Source organism: Thermobia domestica, chromosome 15 (assembly GCF_964235325.1).
Source record: "Thermobia domestica chromosome 15, izTheDome1.hap1.1, whole genome shotgun sequence".
In the NCBI taxonomy this organism is placed as follows: Eukaryota; Metazoa; Arthropoda; class Insecta; order Zygentoma; family Lepismatidae; genus Thermobia; species Thermobia domestica.
Window position 1 is genome coordinate 170738247 of NC_137468.1, and position 27661 is coordinate 170765907.

Genomic DNA, 27661 nt, shown 5'->3' on the forward strand with positions numbered 1-27661 from the left:
AGCTTTTGTGAACGCGGCACTGAACCTCCGGGTTCCATAGGCCATAGAGTTAGTTAGTTAGTTAGTTAGATGATAATCTAGGTGCTGCTACTTCTATATCTCAGATTATCGCTTCACCTGGCGCACGCTCAAATGCATCTAAAGTAACAGAAAGATCCCAGAAAAAATGTTTTACAAATAAGGGAACATAGTAGTACGTAAGAAACAGAAAAGAATTCTGTCTGATCTCAGAGACCCTAAACCTTGTTCTTCCGCAAGACCAGAGGTACTTGATAGTAAAATAAGTAATACGGTACCAAAGGATTCTTCTTCCTTTGTCTTTCGTTGAAGCAATTCGGTTTCTTGAATTTATGAATGAAGTAGAACCAAGTTACCACTCACCATCCAATACGTAACTCGCCGTATTGAGGCCTTGTTTTCTAAGGAGAAGTGTGGCTGCGGAATCGATTGATTTGACAACAGATAGCTGGGCTTCGCAGGCTACGGAAAGTTATATTACAATCACAACCCACTATATGCTTTCATCTAAGTTCAATAAGTTCAGTCCTTCAAATAATTGAAATAGAAGTGAGGCACACAAGGGTAAACCTAACTCAGCACTTAGCCCATGTTGCAGAGTAGTGGAATATTTTAGATAAAATACATGCAATTGTCTATGACAATGCTAGTAATATCACAAGTGCGGTACGAGAACTTCCGTATGCAAGCATCTCTCTATAATTAAGGGACTTGCAATAGAGAAAATCGAGAAAATGTTAAGTGTTGTTAGTCGGATTGTTTCCCACTTTAAATATAGTACGTTGGCAACGTCAGAACTGGAAAAACAGTAAAGGTTATTAGGATTGGAAGTACATTTCCTTATACAGCAAGTTAAAACTCGGTGGAACAGCATACATGAAATGCTTGAGAGATTGATAGAACAAAGAAGAGCTCTTAACAATGAATTATCAGATAGAAATGTAACAAAGACGTCAGATTGCAAGAAATTTAACCCTTTAAGGATGTCCAAAATTTTAGACTTTCACTCAAACAGCTACTGCTTCCTTACTATTTATCGTAGGATCATGGTTCATACCTCGTTTTTCTCACGATAGAGCATACTTACCAACGGTACCACGTGTCGGTATCATAAACCTTAACCGGAAAATCGAAAAAAAAAACGGAATTTTTCTGAAAAAATCATCCCTTCGTAACACTTGCGCCCCTCGGGCCCGTCCCCGGTTTCACGTAGGGATCTAAAAAAATTGATAAATACCCAAAGGTAGGTCTACACATAATCCTTATGCAAGTTTCAATCTGATATCTTGAAAACTAAAGGCGTGAAAAAAGTTTTGAAATTTGCCTTAAGAAAAAAGTCACGTCCCTTCGCAACACTTGGCGCCGCCAAGTTGACTATCCGGTTCCAAAACACATCTGCGGTGTTCTTTGGTCCATCCTTGACTTGAAAAATAAAAAAAAAAATCCCGGCTTAAATACCTGTTATAGAACCTAAATAAGCGGTCAAAGACGATAGTACGCCACGGTATATAAATATACCTGAACTCTTTAAAAGGTTAAACTTCCTACAGACTAGGGATGACTACATTTTCAGGGAAAACGGAATATAATTCTTCCGGAAACTGGAAAATTAGAAAGACGAAAAATTTTCCGGAAAAACTGAAACGGAAAATTTTCCGGAAAATCGGAAGACGGAAAATTTTCCGGAAAAACGGAAACGGAAAATTTTCCGGAAAATCGGAAGACGGAAAATTTTTCGGAAAATCGGAAACGGAAAATTTTCCGGAAAATCGGAAGACGGAAAATTTTCCGGAAAAACGGAAGACGGAAAATTTTCCGGAAAAACGGAAGACGGAAAATTTTCCGGAAAAACGGAAACGGAAAATTTTCCGGAAAATCGGAAAACGGAAAATTTTCCGGAAAAACGGAAACGGAAAATTTTCCGGAAAATCGGAAAACGGAAAATTTTCCGGAAAAACGGAAAACGGAAAATGTGATTTCCGGAAACCGGAAAACTCTTTTTCCGGAAATGGCCATCCCTAATATATATATATATCGAGTGTTCTAAAAATGGCGCCCACGGACCATAGAGCACTATTTTACAAGTCAAAATAAACCTATATATATACCTTTTGGGTCCTCATCTGGAGACGCGAATTGCACTATGTGGCAACGTCGCAGGTAAAGCCATAGATTAGATCTACCAATCCATCAAATAATTACATCGATTCGTGCCAGATGACAGTTGAAGTCAGTAGACATTGACACTAGCACCACTTATTACCGTAACAATCGATGTAACTGCTTAATGGATTTGTAGAGCAATGCTAATGGTTCCTAATTAATATGCGATGTTGCCACATTGTGAAATTTTGATTCCCCATAGCGGCTGAAGGAGGCCCCGGAGGGCATTCAATCATATAACATTTTAGCTTTATTTTGACCTGTAGAATAGTGTTCTGTGGTCCGTGGGTGCCATTTTTAGAACACCCGTGCCTTCCACAAGTATAGGGATATATGAAGGCAAATAGCTCCTAACTCCTGGCTTTTAAAGGTACTTTATAAAGGTCTCCAACCAGCATTGAAATACCCTGTCATCTATTGAAGTAACACTTAAATAACTGACGTTGCCTACCCATATGCGTACTCTTAAGATTAGCTGGAACGAAAATATTGCATTGTCATTGGATTTACATATCCCCTACAAAATTTTCAGAGCTCTAGCTAATGTAAATGTACGTGAAATTTAAGTTGCAAGATGTGACTCAAATAAATGATCAGAAAAATAACCCAATAATAACATTCTAAAAAGGCAACTTACGTCAAGTACTCCGGATGGAACAACGGAGGCACTAAAAGATGCTGAGGAATAACTATTTTATTCTCTGAAGGAACGTACGATATTTCGTTCTTAAGCAATGCTTCCATCCAGCCACTCTCCTTAGATGCATTAATGTACGTTCTCTCCTGAGTCTCCCTCAAAAAGTTCGTTCCATAACGAATATTTTGGAAAAAGTTATTTTTCTGCACTTGAAACAACGTATAGTAAGTACTTAAGTACGAATCTTCTAACATAAACTGAGGATAACCAATCTGCAACGTCATCGCACTCAACTGAAAAGTTAATAGAACATATATAATTATTATAGGGCGTAACCAACACACATTTATTTTTTAGTCACCGAAGATGGTAATATTACCAATTATAAATTGGCAACTATGATTTGCTAAAATATAAATACAGAAAATAATATAGCAGAGTGTAAATAAATTAGATTGCTTCGCTCTGGATAAAATCTAGATACAAGGCCAATGAACAACGATACTACAAAATGGTATCATCAAAGAATTTTGTAAATAAGAATATTTTTTTTTATAAAGTATGAAAGGTAGTGAGTTACTTAAGTACATCTAAGAGAAAAAAAAATTAAATACGAATTAGTCAAAAACTACCTAGAAGTACGTAAATACTGTCACAAAGTAATTAATAAACGTACACAGTATGGTGAGAGATATTGTAATATCTGAATACTATGTCATATAAAAATGAATTGTGAACAGCAAATATCAATCATTATTCAAACTGATCACGTTTTGTACGTCCCTTAAGTGCCTGACTTACTAAAAATAGTACAAAATTTACTATTTTTCTTTTGTTTGTCTTTTCATAAGTAAAAGAAAATAATGAAATTCAACCAAGGGCGCCGATCCTGGGGGCGCCCCCTTCCCCCAGCTCATGTGGGTCCCCATATTGTATTTATCAATATACAAATATTTGGCATAATTTGAATGCAATTTGTCTTAAAATCTTCATATATATACCTTCTGCATCTGAATGGGCCCCCCAAATTTACAGAGAAATCGGCGCCCTTAAATGCAACTTACCACAATCATAGATCATGTTATTCTGTAACACAAAATATGAACCTGAAGAATGTTCAGAGTTGCAATCCATAGAAATTACAATGTTGACAGAATAACAACGCCTCTAAAATCTATGTTAAGGCAGTGACTAGAGGAATGAACACAACTGCCTTTGGTTACGTATCATGTTGTTTCGGTTTCCTGTGAACTATTTTTAAATAATAATGTTATTTACTTTGTAATAAACACAATAGTTTTATCATACAGTTATTAAAACTAAATTATAATGTTATTAAAAATGTAGTTCACAGGAAATCAAAACAACATGATACGTAACCACATGATCTTGAGTTCGTTCCTCTACTCGCTGCCTTAACTTAGATTTTAGGGGCGTTTTTTTCTGGTAACACTGTAATTTTTATGGATGGCAACACTAAACATTCTTCAGGTTCATATTTTCTGTTGTAGAATAACATTCTCTATGATTGTGGTAGTTTGCATTTCATTATCTCCTCTCACTTATGAAAAAAAGCAAAAGAAAACTGGTAAATATTGTATTATATTTAGTAAGGCAGGCTCTTAAGTCTTTGTGGACACATCAATTGCATTACGCACTGTTCCTAAAGGGAAATCCGCTATTTGCGTAAGAGAGTGTTTCAAACTGTGAATATTGTTGTATCATTTCCTATAGATCATCTCTTTCAGTACAGCCCACTATTGGAAGTCCACAGAACTGAAGTCTGAACTAGAAGAAGACCAATCAGATTTCGAAATGAAATTTGGCACATTCATCTTCAACCACTCTTATGGGCTTTTATCCTTATGAATGGATACCGAATCTTGCTGGAAGCTCCCCGCACGCGATTTTCTTATCACAAAAAATGGAACTCCATAATGCCCTCATAACGACTCCACCACCATAACATGACTGATGCAGGATGATGATCCTTCTGGACCCTTAAAGCCTTTTCTGTAGCTTCTGGTCAACTTGTAGCATAAATCCTCTTGTTTTGGGCAATGAGTGGCTCCTCAAGTCAAAAATTTTCACCCGTGAAGAGGATTCTTCTGTGCCCATTTGCTGCGTATCGCTTCAGCAAGCGGTTTCCTTTTATGTCCTCCAACGCTTTAACTCATTACTGACGATTTGTCTGGTACGTCGTTTGTGAGTTTGTAGTTCATAAGCCATCACTGATTGCCTTCGTACCAGATTTCTTCACACACGCACCACCACGGCATTCACGAGCTCTGGAATACGTATTTTCGTAGCCTTCCTTGTCTAACGCGGTCTTTCATAGTTCCACTTTCAATATATCGCTGCACGGTGCGATACATGAACCTCCTCAAGATTTTCAGCTTATGGAGAAGTTTGAAAATTCCCCTTGTTGCTTTTGCTATTTATATAATGCTATTACAGTAACACGGTATTCGTATTCGCCCCACTCCATGACGACTGTTTACACAAACCACCTTTCACTTCTGCACCTGAACCAGTAATGACTCACGTCTTCTTGCACTTTGCAAGATGTCCTGCCTTTATCCACATAGTATACAAGCCTGCCACAAAACTTACGGTACTACTAAGCATTAAAAACTGTAAGTACATTTTTTGGACTCAGTTAACTCAATTATCTTCCAAGTTATACATTTTTGCATATGTTTTATTAAAAAAATACACATCTAAGGAATGTTACTAAAAATAGAAAGATGTAAAAAAAAAAGAAAAAAACGCATCCTTTACTGCCAGAAGAAGAGCAACTGAGTAGTTTTTGAAATGTTGCAATGTCTATGCAATTTATCTGCATTCACGGAACACGAAGGGTAGAGTGAAAAATTTAGAATAAACATACTTTCGTAGTATTTATTACTATCAAATGGTAAATGTAGTAGAAACTATCTCAATACATGGAGTAAATTACGTGTTAACATTTTTCTGGGAAACAAAATATTAAGACAACTATGTTGTTCGAAGGATCAATTGAAATTAAGTACATTGTGAAATATGACGTACTGAGCAGAAACGGATCCACGAAATTTCTGGATATCCACATCTCTTTGTGACCTTCAATCTCGATTCTTTTCCCGGTGTCTGCATTTACTTAGCAGAAAGGTTAAATAAGTATTTTCAGAAACATGTATATTCAGACTATACCTAGTAAACTGTCTCTCTGGGATGCCAGGAGTATGTCCTCTATCATGTGCGGAAATTAAAAGAACCGCCTTCACGAACTACATAAACCATGTCCGCTTTTCATTACAAGGATGTAAGTGGGTAGATATGCCATCACCATGTGCGGAAATAAAATGAACTGGCTTCACGAACTACATAAACCATATGTTTTTTTATTATTTATTATTACAGGGATGTAAGTGGGAGATACGCCATCCATCATGTGCGGAAATGGAATGAACCGGGTTTACGAACTACACAAGGATGCCATGGTATGCCATCCATCATGTACACGAAAAGAATGAATTGGTGTCGTAAACTGCACAAAAACGTGGTATAAAAATTAAAATACTTTCAGATCTTCGTTCAATAACGACAAGGCATTGCTGGCTAAAGCAATTCTATACAACATTAACAGTCAAGGAAGATCAGGGGTAACTTACATGGATTAATATTAAAAATGATCTTTCGATTATTATATCTTTGTTTTACATAGCGATTCTTCGAACCGAAATAATAAAACACTACAACAGATGTCTAAGTTCTAAAGAGTCACTTCAAATTTTCCAATTTCAAAAGTGACTGACTGCTTATTTGATGAACAATGCGAAACAAACGCTCGAAATACGTCTAAACCAATGAGAGTTCTGTACATTTATAAGCTTTAAAAACCTTACCTTATCTAACAGGTAATCCTTTAGAGTCTGCTGATACCATGTTGCTCGATCTACGTTTTGTTGGATGTAATAGCGAAGTTCTTTAAATATATCTTCCAGCTGCAAACAGACATAACAATAATCTGTAATTTTATTTTTGAAGATTGTATTATAGAAAGGAAGAAAGTAGGGAAATTATTTGGACTCTCTGTAACCGCTCAAGAATAGAGGGTAAATCTAGTGACTAGATCGAAGTGATAAATGTAATTAAATGTTAGTAACACGCATTTTCACAACACGTACAACTACATTAACATGATACTTTAGTTCAAATCTGCAAGAATACCATACCAAAGAGAAAGATCAAGGTATCTTGTCAGGCTTTATTTCACACTGTCAAGAACTTTTTCTTCATATATATATATATAATTAAAATTAATATTCAGTGGAGTAAGTATATGCCACTTATATATAATGCTTATTCTCATGCCTCAATCAATATACCTAGGTATTATTTATTTATTTATTTATTTATTTATTTATTTATTTACGAAGATAATTCCAGATACAGCTGAACGCCAGTTTACACTGGATAATCTAACAAATCAAAGACATGAAACATAATGCAATTAATAATAATAATAATAATAATAATAATAATAATAATAATAATAATAATAATAATAATAATAATAATAATAATAATAATGGCAATAGCAATAGTAAGAACAACAACAACAAAATAACAATACGTGAGTGATAACAAGAAGATTGACAATAGCTGATTTAAAGTTTTATCCACCAAAATGACGTCGCAGTGCAGAGTTATATGCAACTTCAGAATTATTAAATAAATCTATAGGTGTACGTGACATTTCGTTGTCTAGTTTAGGAAACCTGTAGAACAGAGAACGTTGCACTATTGAAAGTCTAGGTCGTACTGTACGAAAAAAAAATATGTGTTGCGTGTTTATCTGAATGGAATTCGAAAATACAATTCTGAGAGTAGTGTTTCAGATCTGAGTTGACTATGTGTGAGTTTATATACAGACTAGCCTTTCGTTAGCTGGGGGCTCCGTCCCCAGACCCCCAAGTCTGCTCGGCCTACGGCCTCGCTTTTCTTATCTATCGGCCTTTGCATCAACATTGAATTTCGTGAACTTGCACCTCATATTTCCTGAATTTGCCTATCCGGGGGCTTCGTTCCTACACACTGTCTTTGCTCGGCCTATGGCCTCCCATCTCTTCAACCCACAATTCTATCGTTTCTTTTCCAATTTAACTACCTAAAAGATAGAATTTTGTATCCCAAGAAAACGCCCATTTAAATAGCATGGGAATTTTTTCATCTTCCTTTAGACTGCTAAAAATTAAAATATTCACTTTTGGCAATTTTCCTGTCGGTTAGTGCCGGAAAGCTACAATCATGTCAAATTTCATCATTCTAATCCTGAGTACCGAAACATTTTGGGGTGTAGAAGACGTTCCATATAAATAACATGGGAAAGATTTTCAGTTCCCCATAAAACCACTCTACGATTGAATTTTTTTTACTTCTGATGATTCACTTAGGTAATGCTAATGAAAACGTACAAGCATACCAAATTTCAAATTTTTATTCCAATTCTAAGTACCCTAAACATGAGATTATAGGTTCAAAAGAGGCCCATTTAAGTAACATGAGGAAATTCTTTATCCCCTCTTGAGACTCCCTAAAAATTAAAAATATTGACTTTTGGGAATTTTCCTGTAGGTTTGTCCCGAAAACCTGCGATCATGTCAAATTTAATGATTGTAGCCCTACAGGAAGTGCTCAATAATTTGGGAGTGTAAAGGTATCCCATATAAATAACATGGGAAAGATTTTTCAGTTCCCTATAAAATCACTCTAAAGTTGGATTTTTTTATTTTTACTGATTTACGTAGGTAGTACTAACGAAAACGTACAAGCGTACCGAATTTCAAGTTTTTATTCCAATTCTAAATACTTAAAACATGAGATTATAGGTTTAAAAAAAGGCCCATTTAAATAACATGGGGAAATTCTTTATCCCCCCTTTAGACCTAAAAATTAAAAATATTCACTTTTAGTAATTTTCCTGTCGGTTAGTTCCGGAAAGCTACAATCATGTCAAATTTAATCATTGTAGCCCTACAGGAAGTGCTCAATAATTTGTCAGCTCATGTAGTTTTATATAGTTAAGATATTTGAGGTCATTGATTTTATGACGAGTGTCAGGTAGTGGAATATTTAGTGTTTGTAACAGTTCATGTTTTGTCATCACACGTGTGCGAGGTACTCTGAGGCGTACTATTGCAAGAAAGAACTTTAGAACTGAGTTTAGCCGGGATAGGTTTGTACGAGCTGCCATTGTCCAGATAGGTAAACAATATTACAATTTAGGAGAAATTATTGTCATGTAGAAAGTTGCTAAGAAAAAGATGTATCGTATCTCTGTTAAAGATATCTTTAATAAATTCTTTTCCCCATAATCATAGAATGAACTTTCACGTCTACCTATTGATTTCCAGAACTTTCAGGGGTTGTTTAAAATGAAACGTTCAATTTTTTGAAGGATACTTGGAAACTTATAATACGAATATTCGTTCATATCTATCTTTATGTTGAGTTCAGTCCTAAATAGTATGCAAAGACCCGGATTCAATTCCGGATGAGAATACATGTAGTTATATTATAGGTTCATGTCTCATATAGTCTCGGTGTTGAATAAAAGAACGTTATATTACAATGAAGGAAGAAATGACTTTTCTTAAAATGAAACATCATCGTCACTCAATTAACATTTTACATACTGGGTTATTCAAAAAGAATGGTGTAAGTTGCCGTCACGTCTTTTATTCACTGTTTCCCCAGTTTGCCTCACGATGCTGGGTGGACGCCGAAAATTGGGAAGCACCGGCCGGGAATCGAACCCGGGACCACGTGGACGTGAGTCCAACGCTGTAACCACTACACTACGGTGCCCCACTTTGTGCAGTAGGACATTTTATATTGTCTGCACAGTTCAGAATATGCGTAAACACATAAAATACATGTTGTAACCGTTTGCAGTTTTATTTCCAGTGATTTTAACTTTGGTTTTTCCCGTTAAAAAATATATTAACGTTCGATAATCCGGAAAGGCCCTCGTCCTTGCCTATTGTACCTAAATATTTAACACTGAGCAAACAACCACATATTGTCTACTAAAGTAATGAAAAATGCTACATCTCTGACTAAAAGACAAGTGTAACAAACAGTCTTCAAACCACAAAATGAAACTACAATGGAGATTTAAGAATTGGAAATAAATCATTAACATATAAACAAATACTTTTGGCTGCAATTGTTAAATTCAATTTAATAGTTAAAAGAAATTGTTCTGTACAGTATGAGAAAAAGTACTTTTTAAAACCAAATGAGGGAAGAAATAAGATTAGTTTAACGTCCCACGTTTATGTTCTGAGGCTAAGGAATACGGTGATGATGATAATGAACGAAAATGGTGAAATTAAGAAAGTTAAAAGAAATTAGAGAATCCCAAGGAAAATCACGCATATGACCAATCACGAAGCCCACTTGATGAGAGCTGGGAGCAGAGGTGAGCGCTCTACCACTGAGCCACCACGGCTCCTAGAAGAAAATGTTTATCAAATCATTTTGTTAAAAATAAATTCATTTTACTGGTTAATTTTTAATTGCTTTACTTGCATTAACTGTTTTAGTAATTTCTCATATTAACCCATTAGTGCCTTTTTTTTTTTTTTTTGTTTGCCTATTTGGTCCTAATAGTACTCTAAAATAGATATTAGAATATTTTTGAAAAATATTTATTTTTTTTCTTGTTTTCTAGCCTGGCAACTTAAGTTGCCAACAGGCACATACATATTCAAAAAGGGTACCTTTTTAAAAGTTAAAATTTTGAGGAAGAAAATACACTGCAAAAACACAACTATTAAAAATCAAATCAATCCTTTCTTTACAGGCCGTCAATTCTTCCTTCTGGAGTTTTTTAAATGAATCCAGTTGAGTCTTTCTCCTCAAAACACATTGTACAAAAAAAAAAAAAAAAAAAAAAAAAAAAAAAAAAAAAAAAACAGTGCCAACCTTGCGTCAATATATCATACAAAGCTAATGCAACAATGCTATGACGAAACACACTCCAAAGTTACATACACAGTTAAAACCAGCAATGACAATCCACGAGTTTCTGCGCTATGACAAAAAATTTCCGTTGCAACTTAAGTTGCCAAGGGGACGCAATGGGTTAAGATTGTTTCCTTATTTTATACCTTTCCACCATTTTTGTTTCTTCTCTCTTCAAGTACTTATTCCAAGTTTTGATTAAACGAATTTAAAATTAACATAAAAGAAACTAAAATGTAGTCATTATTAATATAAGCTACTTGAGGAATTGTCTTAGAAAGAAATTGAAAAGATACTCAGTTTGCTGTCCTGTTATGGATTTACACAAACAATTATATTAAACGTCAATTTTTTTCTTACTGCTGTCAGTATCGTCAACTCATAGGTAAACAAAAAAGGGGATTTAGTGAGGAGAGGGTGGATGGGAACTAATTACATGGTTAATAACTTCATGGACTGACATAAGTACAATTAGTAAACACTAACTTTTTAAGACTTCCAGTATAAGTTTTCACAGTATATAAAGTGTGTTTGTTTCTTCTTTTGTGGTTCATAGCGACGGTGAAGATGTCAATAATGTTATTTCCATTTTTGTCCAAAGTGTTCATGTCAAAATTTAATTTTGATTCTTTTGTTCAGATGACAAGATCTCGTATTTTTTCTATGCACGATGAAGAGTTTTGGGTCACTTCCATTTTATCAATGTATTTAGAAAACTTCTAGATGTTTTGCAAGTCCTAATGCTGGGACATCGTTCAATTTGCCATCATAAATATGTTCTTTCAGTCTATTGTGTCTGTTCCTTTCCTTATTGGCTCGTATATGGAAGTTCATCAACACATGTTGAAAAATGAAAATGAAATCTTGTAAGTTTTACGTCCCACGGTTATGCAGGGTAGGCTAAAGACGGTGATGATGAGAAATGAATGAAATAGTAGAATTAAAAAATGGGACGAAACGGGAGAACCCCGAGAAAACCCACACACACGGTGTTTATCCACAACAAAGCTCACTTGGCGCGAGCTGGGACCGAACCAAGGACCCCATCCACCTGAGGTGAACGCTCTACCACTGATCGACCGCGGCCCATGAACACTGTTGAGTTCAGTAGATTAGTGAAGAAACTTTTATAATCCGTTGCGTTTTTCTCTATGTTCTTTGGGGACACCAACGCTGTATTAAAATTATGCTTTCTGAGGGGAAAAAAAATAGTTTATTTCAAACTCAATGAAATAAACGCTATCTATCCTTTCTTAATAACATCTTTTGTTTCAGTTCGGTTTGTTTTGAATGATATTTTATACTTTTTTTTTAATGCCGAATAGAATACAGAACAGCGAGGTGAGTACCTTTGAAGTTTATTTTATAATGTAATCAATTGTGTGTCTGTATGAGTTTGCTTACCACTTTCTTGTTTTTCTCCTTATTTACAGCATGTTTATCATAAAATGCCATCACAGCATACCCAAAGTACTTCTGTGCCGTCATAATGCACATTTCCCACCTTTCTAATGGTTTGGTAGCACCTGAAATACAAACCAGATTTATAATTTCATGTGCACAACAAATAAAATCGTCAGATTTAATAAATTGTTTATTACAAAATCATTTCTTTTATGTATATTGGTTGTTCTAAAAATGGTGCCCACGGACTACAGAAACTATTCTACAAGTCAAAACAAAGCAAAAATATATAAATAATTTTATACCTTTCGGGTTCTCGTCTGGAGATGCGAATTGGACTATGTGGCAACGTCGCAGATAAAGAACCATAGGGTAGAATTACCAATCTATCAAATAGTTAATAGATTCTTTCTAGATGACAGTTAAAGTCGATGAACTTTGACACTAGCACCACGTATTAACGTAACATCTATGTAATTGTTTAATGGACTCTTAGAGTAATGCTAATGGTTACAAGTTAATCTGCAACGTTGCTACATAGTGAATCTTTTTATTCTCTATAGGAGGCTTCGGAAGGTATACCATTGTATAGCAATTTCGCTTCATTTTGACCTGAAGAATGGCGCTCTATTGTCCGTGGGCGCCATTTTTAGTACACCCTATATATATATATAGTGTTAATACTGATAATCTAAAAGGTACAGACAGAACAGCTTGACGAGTACTAGCTTGGATTTTCGCAACTTCCACTTCATTACATAAGCCTTAAGTTTTAATTCGATATCTCAAGTTCATAAATATGCAAGTATAATGCTTCATCTTTTTTCATATCTATTTATCAGTTTACTCACGTAACTTTTAACTTTTTTTCTTTTATTATTATTCTTTCAATGAAGATATCAGATGCTGGTCGAAATATGGATTGTTAAATTATCTCTACTTCAGAAGGCAAGGTAAGATCTATTTGTAACTTTTCATCGTTTCTGCAATATTAAATTGGTAATAACATGAAAAAAAAAGTTACTTCAGCTGCATTAACTTTTTCAGCAAAATGTCGAAGATCTCTTACCCCTAAGATTCGTCAAAACAGGAAAATATACGAGGCGCGTTTGGAAATTAACCTCCGATAGGTCACTGTGCGTGAAGTAGTGGACGCAGCACTACCATCTTTGCACAGATGGCCGCGGTAGATCAGTCTGCATCCAGCGCCATGGTTGTCTGATCACTAGATCCACTTTTGTAGCGTCTGAAAACGAGCTGCAATAAAGAAACCAGCCAAATGCGAGGTGCAAGCCGTTATACGTTTCTTTACGGCAAAACAATATTCGGCAGCAACTATTCATCGGGAACTTTGTGCCGTGTATGGACTAAGTGTGTTGACGAAGAGAGGAGTGGCAGGCCAACAGTGGTCACTGATGAACTTGTTCAGAAAATGGATGGAAAAGTTCGTGAAAATCGACGATTCACAATCTCGGAGCTTTCCGATGAATTTCCAGAAATTTCCAGGACTGTGTTATATGACGTAGTGACACAGGGGCTAAGCCACAGAAAGTACTGTGCGCGATGATGATGATGAGCTGAAAGATGCGGTCACAGCCTGGCTCGAGCAAAGATATAATAATATAATAAGCTAGTACAGAGATATAATAAGTGCTTGAACGTTTAGAGAAACTATGTTGAAAAATACAGCAAAAAAGTAATTTTCAGATGTATAGGTATATAATAAATTCTTCTTATTTAGTTTGGTGTTTCTTTGTTAACCAAGTGGAGCTTACTTCCCAAACGATTCTCGTACATTTGAACAATAAGTTGACAAAGACTACTGAAAATGCTTAAATCTTTTATTTCCCAATTTTCAAAAACTGATAAAAAAAAATTCAAATTATTAATCCTTTAACCTATATATAAACTACGGGATATTTTTTGTTTTCAAAATACCCTGTTTCTTGTCTTAACTACGGATATTTCGATTTCGAAATGGTACTACAATAACTTTTGTAACACGTTTTGTTTCAGGTGTCTTCGTTAAATAGGAGTGAAGAGATGGACTTCTTTGTAAACCCTTACAAAAACGCTTTAAATGTAATTTACAGGTTAAAAGTAAATTTCCTCCGTAGTTTAAAGGTTAAAGAATTTACCTCCGTAGTTTAAAGGTTAAATGTATTTTATTTTGCATGATTTAATTTCAAAATTTCTGACACCTACCTGTAACTTCTTGTCTGTATTGTTCAACAGCAGCAGTGAAACTCTTAGACAAATATGGCAAATATTTGGAAGCAAAAGTCCACATCACGTAGTCGTTTAGCGTACTGTAAGAATAATATATAATAAACAAAAATTCTTTCTCTAGTGACATAATATTATTCAACAATTATGCTTCCAGAATACACTACTCACCTGGATTAAAGATGTAAATTCAGATTTAAAAAATAATAATAGTACAAAAGAATCTTTCTACAATAATTAAAAAAAAAAATCGTTAGTTTAAAATCTTAGCATAAGAATTTCAAACATCTCAGCTCGAGCCCTGTATAGTATAGGAAATAGAATGAGCTAAATGGAGTAGATATTAAATTGGAATCAGAACTGAACCAGTTAAGATTGTCTATGAGTAAAATATTAAAAAATAAATAAATAAAATATGTTAATAACACAGCCACACACAAAAAATGAGTTCTGTGCACCGAAACCCAGGGTATGAATCCAGTGTATCTTGTTAAACAGAATCCAAATTTCGAAACCCCAGCAAAGTCGATTTTTTTTTTTTTTTTTTTTTTTTTTTTTTTTTTTTTTTTTTTAATGGGCGAAAAACTTGAGCGATTTTGGATAGGAAGATACACGTAACCAACTATAGAAAAAAAACGTTCTGTGCACCGGATCGTAGTATATGTTCGATGTATTTTGTTACACAGGATCTAAATTTCGAAACCCCACGACGATTGGCCGTGTCAATTTTTTTGTTATGCGCGAAAAACTTGAGCGACTTCGAATTGGGGGGGGGTATACGTAACACAGCTGTACAAAAAAAAAAAAAAAAAACTTCTGTGCAGCGACCCCCAAGGTATGAATTTGATGTATATTGGTACACAGAATCCAAAATTCGAAACCCAAGGACGATCGACGTCTTACCGGCGAAATTAAAATACCGCTAATTTTACAGTAATTATGTGATATCTTCAAATAAATAATGATAATCGAAATGTGGAACAAGAGCGCCCTAGACAATATTATTTTACATGAGAAACTGTTATCACGACCCACTTATCTGCTTTCGATTTCGAGCCATTTTGAAAATCGGCATTTATTTTCGCGTTTCTAAACAGCTAAAAACGGAAAGCCACTAGGTGACTTGTGATAACGGTACCTCACGCAAAATAATATTGTCTAGGGCGCTCTTGTTCCATATTTCAATTATCTTTTATCTATTTGAAGATATCACATAATTACTGTAAAATTAGCGGTATTTTAATTTCGTGGGAATGGCGAAAAACTTGAGCGAGTTATTGTTGAAATGTTGTACATTGTCTCTTACGGCCCTCGACGCCAGTAAATCCTCTGCGCTTGTTCCAACTTCACATGCCTGCTTTAAATGTAGGTCTACTGTCATAAACCATGGTACTGAAGAGAAAAAAGAAGACGCTTAAACCTGAACAAAGAAACGAGACTATAAAAAGGATATATGTATTATACATATACTACGTATAGCATACATCAACATATAAGCTACTGGAATAAGGATATAGTTTATAAGTTTACGTGTTTTATTACCTTCTATCCGTTGCTGAAATGATTCCGGAAATGTAGGTCAAATATTGAGTCGAAGTCACTAACACTTCTGTAGACGACTGTATGTTAGCATCTGGAAAAATTGCCTTCAAAAGTTCAAACCATGGAACCTACAAGAAAATTTAGAATATATATTTTAAATCTGATTTACAAAAGAAGAACAAATTCATAATATTAAAACTTCACAGTAGTTGTTAACTTCAAAACGGTGTTTGAATGATTTGTTGGCTTCTTTCCCAGGGCTTTAAATTAAAATAGTCAACTGTTTTTAATCAATCCATGGATTACTTGTTTAAAAAGGACTTTTCAACTCGTTTATGTAACTCAATGGATCTTTAATGCTGCTGTCGAATAGGAACTAATTAAAGCAAAGGTAAAATATATAATACACAATTTGTCGTAATTAAAAAAAATAAATTTGTAAATAACTTAGCACGGTTGCCTCAAGTACACCTGGTATTATTATTATTATTATTATTATTATTATTATTATTATTATTATTATTATTATTACGCTTCCAAACTATGCTGTGCATAAGATGGGAATGTCTTACAGAACGGCTATGTCCATCCGCCCATCTGTCTGTCTGTAAACAAGTACCGAAGCGAAAACAAGAAGGTGTAGCGAGATGCTTCTTCGTTATGGACACAGTGTCCCAAGAATAGTTTCCATCTTCTTTTTTAACATTGTATATCAAACTGGAAATGGTAGAAATCTACCATTTCCGGTTTCAACACTGATCACATTAGAGATAAAATAGTAATAGATAGCAAGAAGCTGTTTTCTGGTATAGATTCAGCATCCTAACAATTATTTCTGTCTCTGCCTTTATCTCTCGACTAACACCGGAAATGGCAGAAATTTACTTCCGGTTTCAACATTAATCTTCACAGAGCACGAATGATATTAATTAGTGGCAAACGAATTATTTATACGGATGCAGGATTTTAACATGTAGCAGTGTCACGTGTGCATCTCGTGAAGGAGTTTGGTTTGCATGGCGTGATGGTTTCTCAATATTGAAACCGGAAGCAGTAGTATATTTCTACCACTTTGGTTTAAGTTGAGAGATTAAAGTGAAGATGGAATATTCTTGAGATGCTTACTTGAATGCAGAAAATCGCTACTGTCCACCTGTTACTCTATAGTGTTTAACGTTAAAACCGGAAGTAGATGATTCTGACTCTTCCAGTTTGTATACAGTGTTAAGAGAAAAGTTGGTTTCTTAGAACGTTAAATCGATTCCAAGAAAACTGCTTCTCGCTATTTCTTCTTGTTGTCTTGGCTCTACGTAGATTAATATTGAAACCGGAAGTAGTGTAGTGGATCTCTATCCCTTACAGTTTGAACAGAGAGTTAAGGATGCGGACGAAATGTATTCTTTGGACGTTTAATCGATTTTCAGAAACTTCTTCTCGCTATCTATTACCGTTTGTGCTGTATAGTGATCAACATTCAAAGCGGAAATGGTTTATTTCTACCACTTCCGGTTTGAATTCATCTCCATGGACGAACTCGATTTCTAGCTATTGACCCTCTATATTATGATCAAAATTGATGGTAATGCATGGAATAGTTCTTGAGATCTTTCGCCTTCCAGACAGACAGCCAGAGTAAATACGTGGGTCGTTCAATATATAAGTGTTCGTAAACTGTACAATACTTATTTTATACATTTCTAAGCTATACATACATGTGTAAATGGGTCCTTACTCACCTCTCCACATAATCTCCATTGAGATTCAGGCATTTCTCTCACGGTTGAACCAATTTGTCCAAACCTTTTGCAAAAAATCAGGGCTAACACTCTTTGTCATATTCTGATTTACTTCTTCATCACCAGTTGACAAGAGTCCAGGTCGCTTATCTCGAAGCTGAGCTCTTCTTCGGGAAAACACAATTCTTGACATAAGCGACCTGGTTTCTTCTTCTTGACGATAACGCACACTCCCACTCAGCATGCAAACAAGGCACAAAATTGAAGAATTAGGGTGGGAGCGGCTGCCTCACTCTCCATACAGCCTCAATTTAGCACCGTCTGCATTGGAAGGGAACGTTTCGTAACACATGAAGAAGTGAAGTGGGATATCAGGGTAGTGTTAAATACCCAGAGCCCTGATTTTTTGCAAAAGGTTTGGAAAAATTGGTGCAAAGGTGAAGTAAATGCCTGAATCTCAATGGGGATTATGTGGAGAGGTGAGAAAGAACCCACCCACACATGTATGTAAAGTTTACAAATGTCTCTTAAAAAATAAATATTTTAACCTTAAGGAAACTTATATATTGAACGACCCGTGTATATAAAGTAAGTTTCTTATGTTCACCTTTATTCATCTATTCAAACCAAAAATAGTAGAAATTTACCATTTCCGACTTCAATAACAAAAGCAACAAGGACAGAAACGGTAACAGATAGCGAGAAGTAGGTTTTGATTTGGATTCAGCGTTCCAAGAACAGGTTCCATCTCCGATCCCTACTGAAACCGGAAGTTATACGTTACTACTTCCGGTCTCAATATTAAAGCCTCATGGTTTGAAACCCATACTTTCAAGTCCCCAATATTAAATCCTCATAATTTGAAACCCCATAGTATCAATCCCCATAATTCGAAACCTCATAGTTTCAATCCCCATAGTTTCACATTGCGAAACGATACTCACTAGTTATTGGATGAAAATAATACTAACCTCTGTGTAATCATAGAAGCTGAAATAGTTTCCAATATTTCGGAAACATAAGCGAGAATCCATTTTCAAGAAGCATATAGATTTAAAACATATGATGCAGTAAGATCCTTACATGCTTATCACTTCAATAGCAATGGACATTTTAAATTTCTATACAAAGAACGTATTTTTGAACAACTAACTACTATGTGAAAGCTTCACAATATTATTCATTCGCCCGTAAAATTAAGTTATGTGTAAAGTGCACTGAACACAATTATTACATAATTACAAATTTGTTATTTTTATCTCACAAATATACGTAAGAATTAATATTTACTGGCACTCCTCTTGATGTAGTCGTCTCCCTCTATCACACAACAAATATAAAACCCATGTGAATTTCAATGTTGCCAAATTATATATTTTCATACGTATACATGGTTCTCTAATTTTTGTAGTTTTTCCATAAGTGGACACAAATTATATATAGATTAATTGGGAGAAATAAGGAATCGAATTGAAATCATAAATTATTATCATTTTGAACTTTCCTCATTATATCTATTACCAATAAACTGTTAATATACAGGGTGTCCCATAAGTCCGTTTACATAGGCCATCTCGGTAACTATTGAACATAAGAAAAAATGATAAGAGAGCAATGTTGTTGGAAAGTATATGTTTTCAATCTAAAATGTTGGAATATTCGAAACTGGACCAATCTTTTGAGCTCTACACTGATATAGCGCCCAATGGTAAAGAAAAATGCAACTTGCCACGTCTTTGGTTGATGACAATGAAGGTAAATACGTGTGGTTTGAAGTATACTGGACCAAATAGAACAGAAGGGACGGCCACAATGAAGGATATAAAGAAGGATCACACGGAACATCAAGCAAAGGCAGTGGCGTCACCATCAGTAGGGGAAGAGGAAAGTACAAAAAAGAAATTGAGTTGAATCTATTTACGGTCAACTGGTATTAATTGCTTAGTGATGTTAACGAGATGAAACAAGAGAACAATTGAATAAAATAAGAAAGGACCTAAGTGCCGAAATTCAAAACCAGAGAAAAGTCGATAAACATGAGTTATCGTAATACAAGTTAAACGGGTACTGCGACCATGTGGGTGCTTTAAAACAGAAGCAACAACCTGAAAACTATAATCTCCTTACAAACGTATTCTGCTTGGTACTAAGACAACTTTGAAAGATACAGTTCAATTCTACTTATTGCGGCACTTAGATTCTGTCTCATTATTCAGTTGTTGTCTCGTCTAGAAACAGAAGCGCGTCACGTTTCCAGACGAGTTCAAACGAGACAGATTAATTATCTCATACCCAGCCACTGGTGTAGGTGTAGCGAAGCCTACCTGCCAGACGGAATTTGGATAGGTCGAACGTGGGCACGAAACCTGTTCCGACGGGCCATCTCATCTAAGTTTTTTTTTTTTTTTTTTTGTTTTGTTTTGTTTCCTCAATCTCTCCAAGTGCATCCTGGGATGGTCCCTCCTCTCAGGCCAGGGCCGCTTCCTTCTTCAGTCCTAGACCCACCTAACGATCGATGTAACCTCTGAGTGGAGGCTCAATCTCTCGTTGTTTCATTCCCTAAACAAACAAATAAATAAAGTTTTCCAGCTGGTGAGCATCATTATTCATTTGCAGGTCTCGGCTCGGCTCGTAAACTTGTTACCCCATCTCATTTCGTTGAACGATTGTCTAGTGTCTTGTATGAGTTTTCGAAACAAGACGAGACACGAAAATGTTCTGGTCTCGTGAACAATACTACTTATGTCATTGGAAAGGGATTAAAAATGTAGAAGCCAGCTGTTTGAGAGGTACCATCCTTACATAAGTCTGATGGGCGACAATGTCATACTACCCTTGTTCCTTTGACAAATGAATGTTATGAGGAGAAAAGACTGTGACACTCACACAAGGGATACTGCACCTAACATAAGCCATTCATTTGAAGTCACCTACCTCTTGGAAGATCATAAAACAGATAAAACTACGTTGCAACTATACTCAACGTGGATGTTCGAAGTGATGTCCACCTTGTTGTGCACAAATTGCCATACAATGTCGCAAACTGGTCCTAACCCGTTGGTGAGTTTCAGTGGTAATAGCTCCGCAGGCCTCGCGAATGTTGTGTTGTAAGGCAGCATTTTCACGCGGGCGATCCCTGTAAACAACCGATTTTAAGTGGCCGCACAGAAAAAAATCAAGCACTGTTAAATCAGTTGATCTCGGTGGCCTTTCCACCAGATATTGACGCCTGATCCGATGTCCACGAAATGCTACATCCAACCAATGTCAAACCAATGTGAAGCGCGGTGGCGCACTATCGTGTTGGCAGTAAAAATGCAAAAGGCAAGTTGTCCAAATAAGGTTCCAGTATTGTTTGTAGCAGGTATGATAGGTTTCGCCTGTTAATCTGCACTCCAGGAACACAGAACCCACGAGAACATTACCGTTAATTGCACACCACACATTTATACATGGGTCAACTTGATTATGGGAAACTTTGGCAACATGGAGGTTGTCGTTTGCCGAATACACGTAGTTATGTCTGTTAACAGTTCCATTAAGATGAAATGTGGCCTGTCGTGTGTTCTTCATATACACGGACACGTAAGGACATCAATAAACACATCACTTGAACGCAACATACAATTCAATGCCAATTCAACACACATCGGCACAAACAGAATTAAACGGAAAGTGAAAGATGTGTGGCGTGTTGCTCGTGCTTGATTACGTGAGATACTGCCACTCGGGCAAAATATGATACTATGATCATTTAAGAAAATTGCTCAGCAGCGCTTTCTGCAATATTTGACGGTTTCCTCCCCTCTTGCTTCTGTCTACATTCAACGGAATTTTGCATCAGTGGCTGAGTATGAGATAATTAATCTGTCTCGTTTGAACTCGTCTGGAAACGTGACGCGCTTCTGTTTCTAGACGAGACAACAACTGAATAATGAGACAGAATCTAAGTGCCGCAATAAGTAGAATTGAACTGTATCTTTCAAAGTTGTCTTAGTATCAAGCAGAATACATTTGTAAGGAGATTATAGTTTGCAGGTTGTTGCTTCTGTTTTAAAGCACTCACATGGTCGCAGTACCCATTTAACTTGTATTACGATAACCCACGTTTATCGAGTTTTCTCTGGTTTTGAATTTCGGCACTTAGGCACTTTCTTATTTTATTCAATTATCATCTTGTCTTATCTCGTTAACATCACTAAGCAATTAATACCAGTTGGCCGTGAATAGATTCAATTCAATTTCTTTTTCGTACCTTCCCCTTCCCCTTCTGATGGTGACGCCACTGCCTTGGATTGACGTTGCGTGTGATCCTTCTTCATATCCTTCATTGTGGCCGTCCCTTCTGTTCTCCTTGGTCCAGTATACTTCAAACCACACGTATTTACCTTCATTGTTATCAAACAAACGTGGCAACGTTGCATTTTTCTTTACCATTGGGCGCCATATCAGTGTAGAGCCCAAACCGTTGGTCTATTCCGAATATTCCAACATTTTAGATTGAAAACATATACTTCCCAACAACATTGCTCTCTTAATCATTTTTTTCATATGTTCAATAGTTACGGAGATGGCCTATGTAAACGGACTTATGGGACACCTTGTATATTTATCTAATTAGTGATAATGGTTTCTCATTCTTTGTCTAAATTCCCTTTTTCGATATTGAGGTTTGGAATTTTGGTGCCAAGTGAAATATACTTCAGAAACATTTTCTTCAGTAAGTGATGTAGCATGGTGTAAAACCTTGATATCTTGCACATAATGTTTAGGCATATCTTCCTTCTAGAAATAGCTTCTTTATCATCTTGAGACTTCCTTAATTGCTCTTTGGATTTAATGTTGATATTACTTTTGGATTTTGACGAGAGACGCTTACTACACAAAAGAGATCAGTTCAAGAATTGCCGTAGCTAAAGAAACATTCAACAAGTAAAGATTACTCTTAACTAGCAAACTCAATATTGGACTTAAGAAGAAGTTGGTCAAGTGCTATATATGGAGCCTTGGACCGTATGGTTCATATTTAGACATTACGGAAGTTAAGAGAAGAAATATATAGAAAGCTTCGAAATATTGTATTGGAATCAAATGAAGAAGATAAAATAGACGAAGAGAGCACTAAACGAAGATGTTTTAAAACGGACAGGAGAGAAGAGGTCGCTTCTAGCCACCATCGTTCGAAGAAAGGCCAACTGGATTGGACACATCTTGCGAAGAAATTGTCTTCAGCATACCACCATAGAAGGAAAGATGGAAAGAAAGCGAGGAATAGGAAGAAGGAGAACACAAGTGATCGATAATGTGAAAAATATAAGAAAATATTGGAAGTTAAAAGAGGAAGCTGAAAATCAAGAAAAATGGGATAAACATTTCCAGGCCCAAACCGAAAATTAAGAAGAAAAGAAACAAAAAGAAAAAACTCATTAGTCCCAGAACCTTCCAAAAGGCAGAATACTTAATAATAATAATAATAATAATAATAATAATAATAATAATAATAATAACTTTTGGTCATATCATACGTTCCATCTCGTTTTATCACTCATTTACTATTTATACCGAATATTTTGCGTATATGAAAGCACAAATTAACACGAAAACTTACCGATGAGGAGATTTCTTTCAAGCGAGATACATTCACTCTGTTATACGTTGCTAATGGATCTTGAAGTTCTTCTATTGATGGTGTAATTTCTGCAATTCGCTTCTCAAAATGAAACATATTCTCTGAGAATTCTTTCGCATCTGTTGAGGTTGCTCCGAGCATTAGTACAATGTCTCTCATATATCTTTTGTAGGACTCCACTACCTTTAAAAAAAACAACATACAGTTAATGTGAATGGAACACAAAAAAGAAATGGCATTCAGACAAGCATGAAACTTAAAAGTGCAATTGAAACGTGATTATAAATGTAAGTTCTGATAATGTAGGAGATTTAGCACATGATATGTTCATAGTCAAACACAATGCATTCTCGTTTCACTTCATATGTTTCCTATATATATATATTCCTGCTTCAAGAAAACATATTGTAATTACAATAAATAAGATGAATAATTTCCGAAAAAGTTAACGGCAAGACGTTTCCTGGCCGTTGTTCAGGTTGTTGTAAGTTTATAAAATGAATGTCTAATCACTCAAATATATAGTACTACTCAATAAGAGCCTGCCATACTAAAAACAATACAAATTTTACCATTTTTCTTTGCTTGTTTTTCATAAGTGAAAAAAGATAATGAAATACAACTTACCACAAGCATAGATAGTATTACTCTATAAAAGAAAATATGAACTTGAAGAATTTTCAGTGATGACATCCATACAAATTAAAGTATTGCCAGAAGAAATAACGCCTCTAAAATCTAAGTTAAGACAGCGACTAGAGGAACGATCTCAACTGCATTTGATTACGTATCATGTTGTTTTGGTATCCTGTGAACTTCTTTTTAAATAACATTATTATTTAATTTTAATAACTGCATGTTAAAATTAGTTTGTTTATTACAAACTAAATACAACCATTACTTAAAAGGTAGTTCACATAATACCAAAACAACATGATACGTAATCAAATGCAGTTGTGTTCGTTCCTTTAGTCGCTGCCTTAACTTAAATTTTGGGGGAAATGTTATTCTGGCAACACTGTAATTTCTATGGATGGCAACACTGACAATTCTTCAGGTTCATATTTTCTGTTATAGAACAACATTATCTATGATTGTGGTAAATTGTATTTTATTATTTCCTTTCACTTATGAAAAGCAAGCAAAAGAAAAATGGTAAATTTTGTATTATTTCTAGTATGTCAGACTCTCAAGACGTTAATATTGTAGAGAAAGTAAATTGAACCAACAGAAGTTTTGCTTGTTTCTCACATGAGTGGGTGTCTCCAATAATCTACAACTCAGTATCGTGTTACTTTGCGCAAACCTATATTAAGCCATAATTTGTGGAATATTTTATTTTCCTCTAACGAAAGTATTACAATAAAAAGTAGAGGAATTTCGACGACAGCGGATACCTTAAGCAAATATATTACATTAGGTCACTTTCACTATCAATTAAATTAACATGTAATGTTTGTAACGTGTACTGTTCATTTTCAGTAAGTCTTTCTTTCCTCCTGCTTATTAACATTTTTTCTTATAGAAAATCATTTATCCTTAATAGAGACGGGTGTAGGACGAGAAAATTCAATTGAATTAAAGGCCCTCAAACTATGTGGTATTTCTCAAGACACGTCTTCGATATTATGTTACACAGAAATGAACAATTTATTTATTTACTTATTTGTTTGTTTTAAACTATCTGGGCCTGCTTGCAAATCACATGTGAACCAGTAGATTAGACTGGTTGATAGATATGTTGAGTATGTTTATGTAACTGTTGATATAGTAATTTTCAAGATATTTATGTAATTGTTGAAATAGCCTCGTTGAATATGTTTACGTGACTGTTCATATAGACATGTTGAATATGTTTCTATAACCGTTGGTATAAGTATGTTGAATATGCTTATTCAACTGTTGCTTGAGGGGCCGCGGTGGCTCAGTGGTAGATCGTTCACCTCTGGTGCTTGGGGTCCCGGGTTCGATCCCAGCCCCCGCCAAGTGAACTTTGTGGTGGACAAACACCGTGTGCGTGGGTTTCCTCGGGATTCTCCCGTTTCCTCCTACTTTCTTCATTCCACCATTTCATTCATTACTCATCATCACCGTCTTCTTTAGCCTCTCCGGCATAACAGTGGGACGTAAAATTCAAAGATTTCATTTCATTTCAACTGTTGCTTGAGACACGTTGAATATGTATATTGTTGATGAAATTATAAACAAATATGTTAAATATGTACGTCGCATATTAATCCATATTTCCTTGCTTTTTTATATTACCAACACAAAAATTATTTCTGTTGAAATTTGTTCTAAGATACTGCTTCTTCCTAACTTAGTTAAAAACAATTGTACAGATTAAATTACTTCGAACAAGAACCTGGAAATGTCATTTATATATACAAAATAGCATACTTTGCATTGCTTGTTAATAACATAACGCCAGATTCTGTATCATTATGTATGGTATCATTAAGTTTCGAAATTAACAATATACATTTAAGAAAGCACAAAGAAAAAGAAAATATGTAATATAAATGTTGCCAAACATATGTTCAAGGAGTAACCATTACCATGCACTAAAATTAGTTGCTCTTAAACTTATTAAAAATAGCTGTATTAAGAAAGATATAATTTGAACTATTTCTATAATCATTCACTTATTTATTTCGTTTTCACAATATATATATATATATATATATATATATATATATATATATATATATATATATATATATATATATATATATATATAGTATTTATCGGGATATTACAAATGATTGACCCCGATTTTCATAAATTCATTGTAATTAATTATTGGACAGATTGTCACAAACCTTTGAAGACATATTGAAAAACTCGAAAAAGTATTTTCTGCGTTGTAGATTCGCTTCTGATTTCTGCCACGAGGGCGCAGCAGTGAGCATTTATTCAAGATGGCGACAGGTGCAGAGAAAGATTATGTTGTGCTCGAGTTTCATTGACATTATTTTGTCCTATAATTATTCTATCACGCTTTTGTTTCCATAATGTCAACACTAAACACAACAGGACACTGAGCAGGGCTATGTGATAATGTATATAAAACACACAATCACGTAACAGTTTCAACACAATAATTGTGTCTTCATCAGACTTCCACTTTTTCTAGCTACTTGGGAGTTGTTCACCTCTTATATACTTTCCGAAAATCAACAAATGAAGGGGCGGAGCCTTATTAAAAGTTGATCTCCGGGAAGTATATAAGAGGTGACCAACTCCCAAATATCCAGGAGTGGAAGTCTGATGAAGACACAGTTATTGTGTTGAAACTGTTACGTGATTGTGTGTCCATGTATTATCACATAGCCTTGCTCAGTGTGTTGTTGTGTTTAGTATAGTATATCCTAATAGTGCAACGACACTTCTGAACGAAGTTCAACAAAGATCCATCAACTGCCCAGTTCATTCGGCGATGGTATGCACAATTTACAGTTTCAGGATGCCCCTCTAAGGGGAAGTCAACTGGTCGGCCTACAGTAAGAAACGGTTGAGCGCGTGTGAGCGAGTTTTGTACGAAGTCCACACAAGTACACAAACAGAGCAAGCAGAGAGCTGAACATTTTACGACCTACCGTTTGGAAGATCTTACGAAACCGATTGAAGCAGAACCGTTACCGGGTTGCAATTGCTACAAATTCTGACGCCTGATGACAAAGTCAGACGCTTTGAATATTCAGTACAGTTACAAGAACTTATGGAAGAAGATAGGTTTTGTGAGGCAGTGACATTTTTTGTAAATGTCATTTAAAAAAAAAAAAAAACTTCCTGAGTTTTTCCATTAGTCTGCAAAGTTTTGTGACAATATGTTCAATAAGAAGCTACAGTGAATTTATGAAATCGGATCAATCATTGTAGTAACCCTGTAGTTAACACTTTCAATTAAATTTCCAATTTAAATGCTTATTACTACATGATACATTTTAACGATAATAATTGTTTGAAACTTAACATATGAAAAGTATGTTCAATACAACAATGCAAAAGAAAAAATCATGCTTCATTAATTTCTAATCAGACATGGAAAAAAACATGCATCAATACTATATGCAGCAGCACAAAATATATAATAAATGCTAAGAAACTGAAACAAAACAAACTTGCATGCACAACGAACACGATGCAAAGAAAAAAGGTTGTCCTACAAGATATAATACACTCTAATTCTTCCTTTCTACTTTTGAAACTACGCAAAATGTTTATGGAACTGTTGAAAATACCCACACAACTTACACCTGTACAACATAAATATATAAGAATGAAGACGAA

The 27661-nt window shown here is 35.2% G+C and overlaps 1 protein-coding gene across 1 annotated transcript in view; it reads right to left on the reverse strand.

Moving 5' to 3' along the window:
- Nucleotides 1-27661, reverse strand: part of LOC145671356 (endothelin-converting enzyme 1-like) — a 249238-nt gene that overhangs the window by 25067 nt on the left and 196510 nt on the right. Inside the window, exons 6-11 of the mRNA XM_081740414.1 lie at nucleotides 23348-23551; nucleotides 16004-16131; nucleotides 14441-14544; nucleotides 12236-12357; nucleotides 6706-6804; nucleotides 2819-3111 (exon numbers count right to left, since the gene is read on the reverse strand). Coding sequence (XP_081596540.1) covers nucleotides 2819-3111; nucleotides 6706-6804; nucleotides 12236-12357; nucleotides 14441-14544; nucleotides 16004-16131; nucleotides 23348-23551 — 950 coding nt within the window. The remainder of the gene's footprint in view (nucleotides 1-2818; nucleotides 3112-6705; nucleotides 6805-12235; nucleotides 12358-14440; nucleotides 14545-16003; nucleotides 16132-23347; nucleotides 23552-27661) is intronic.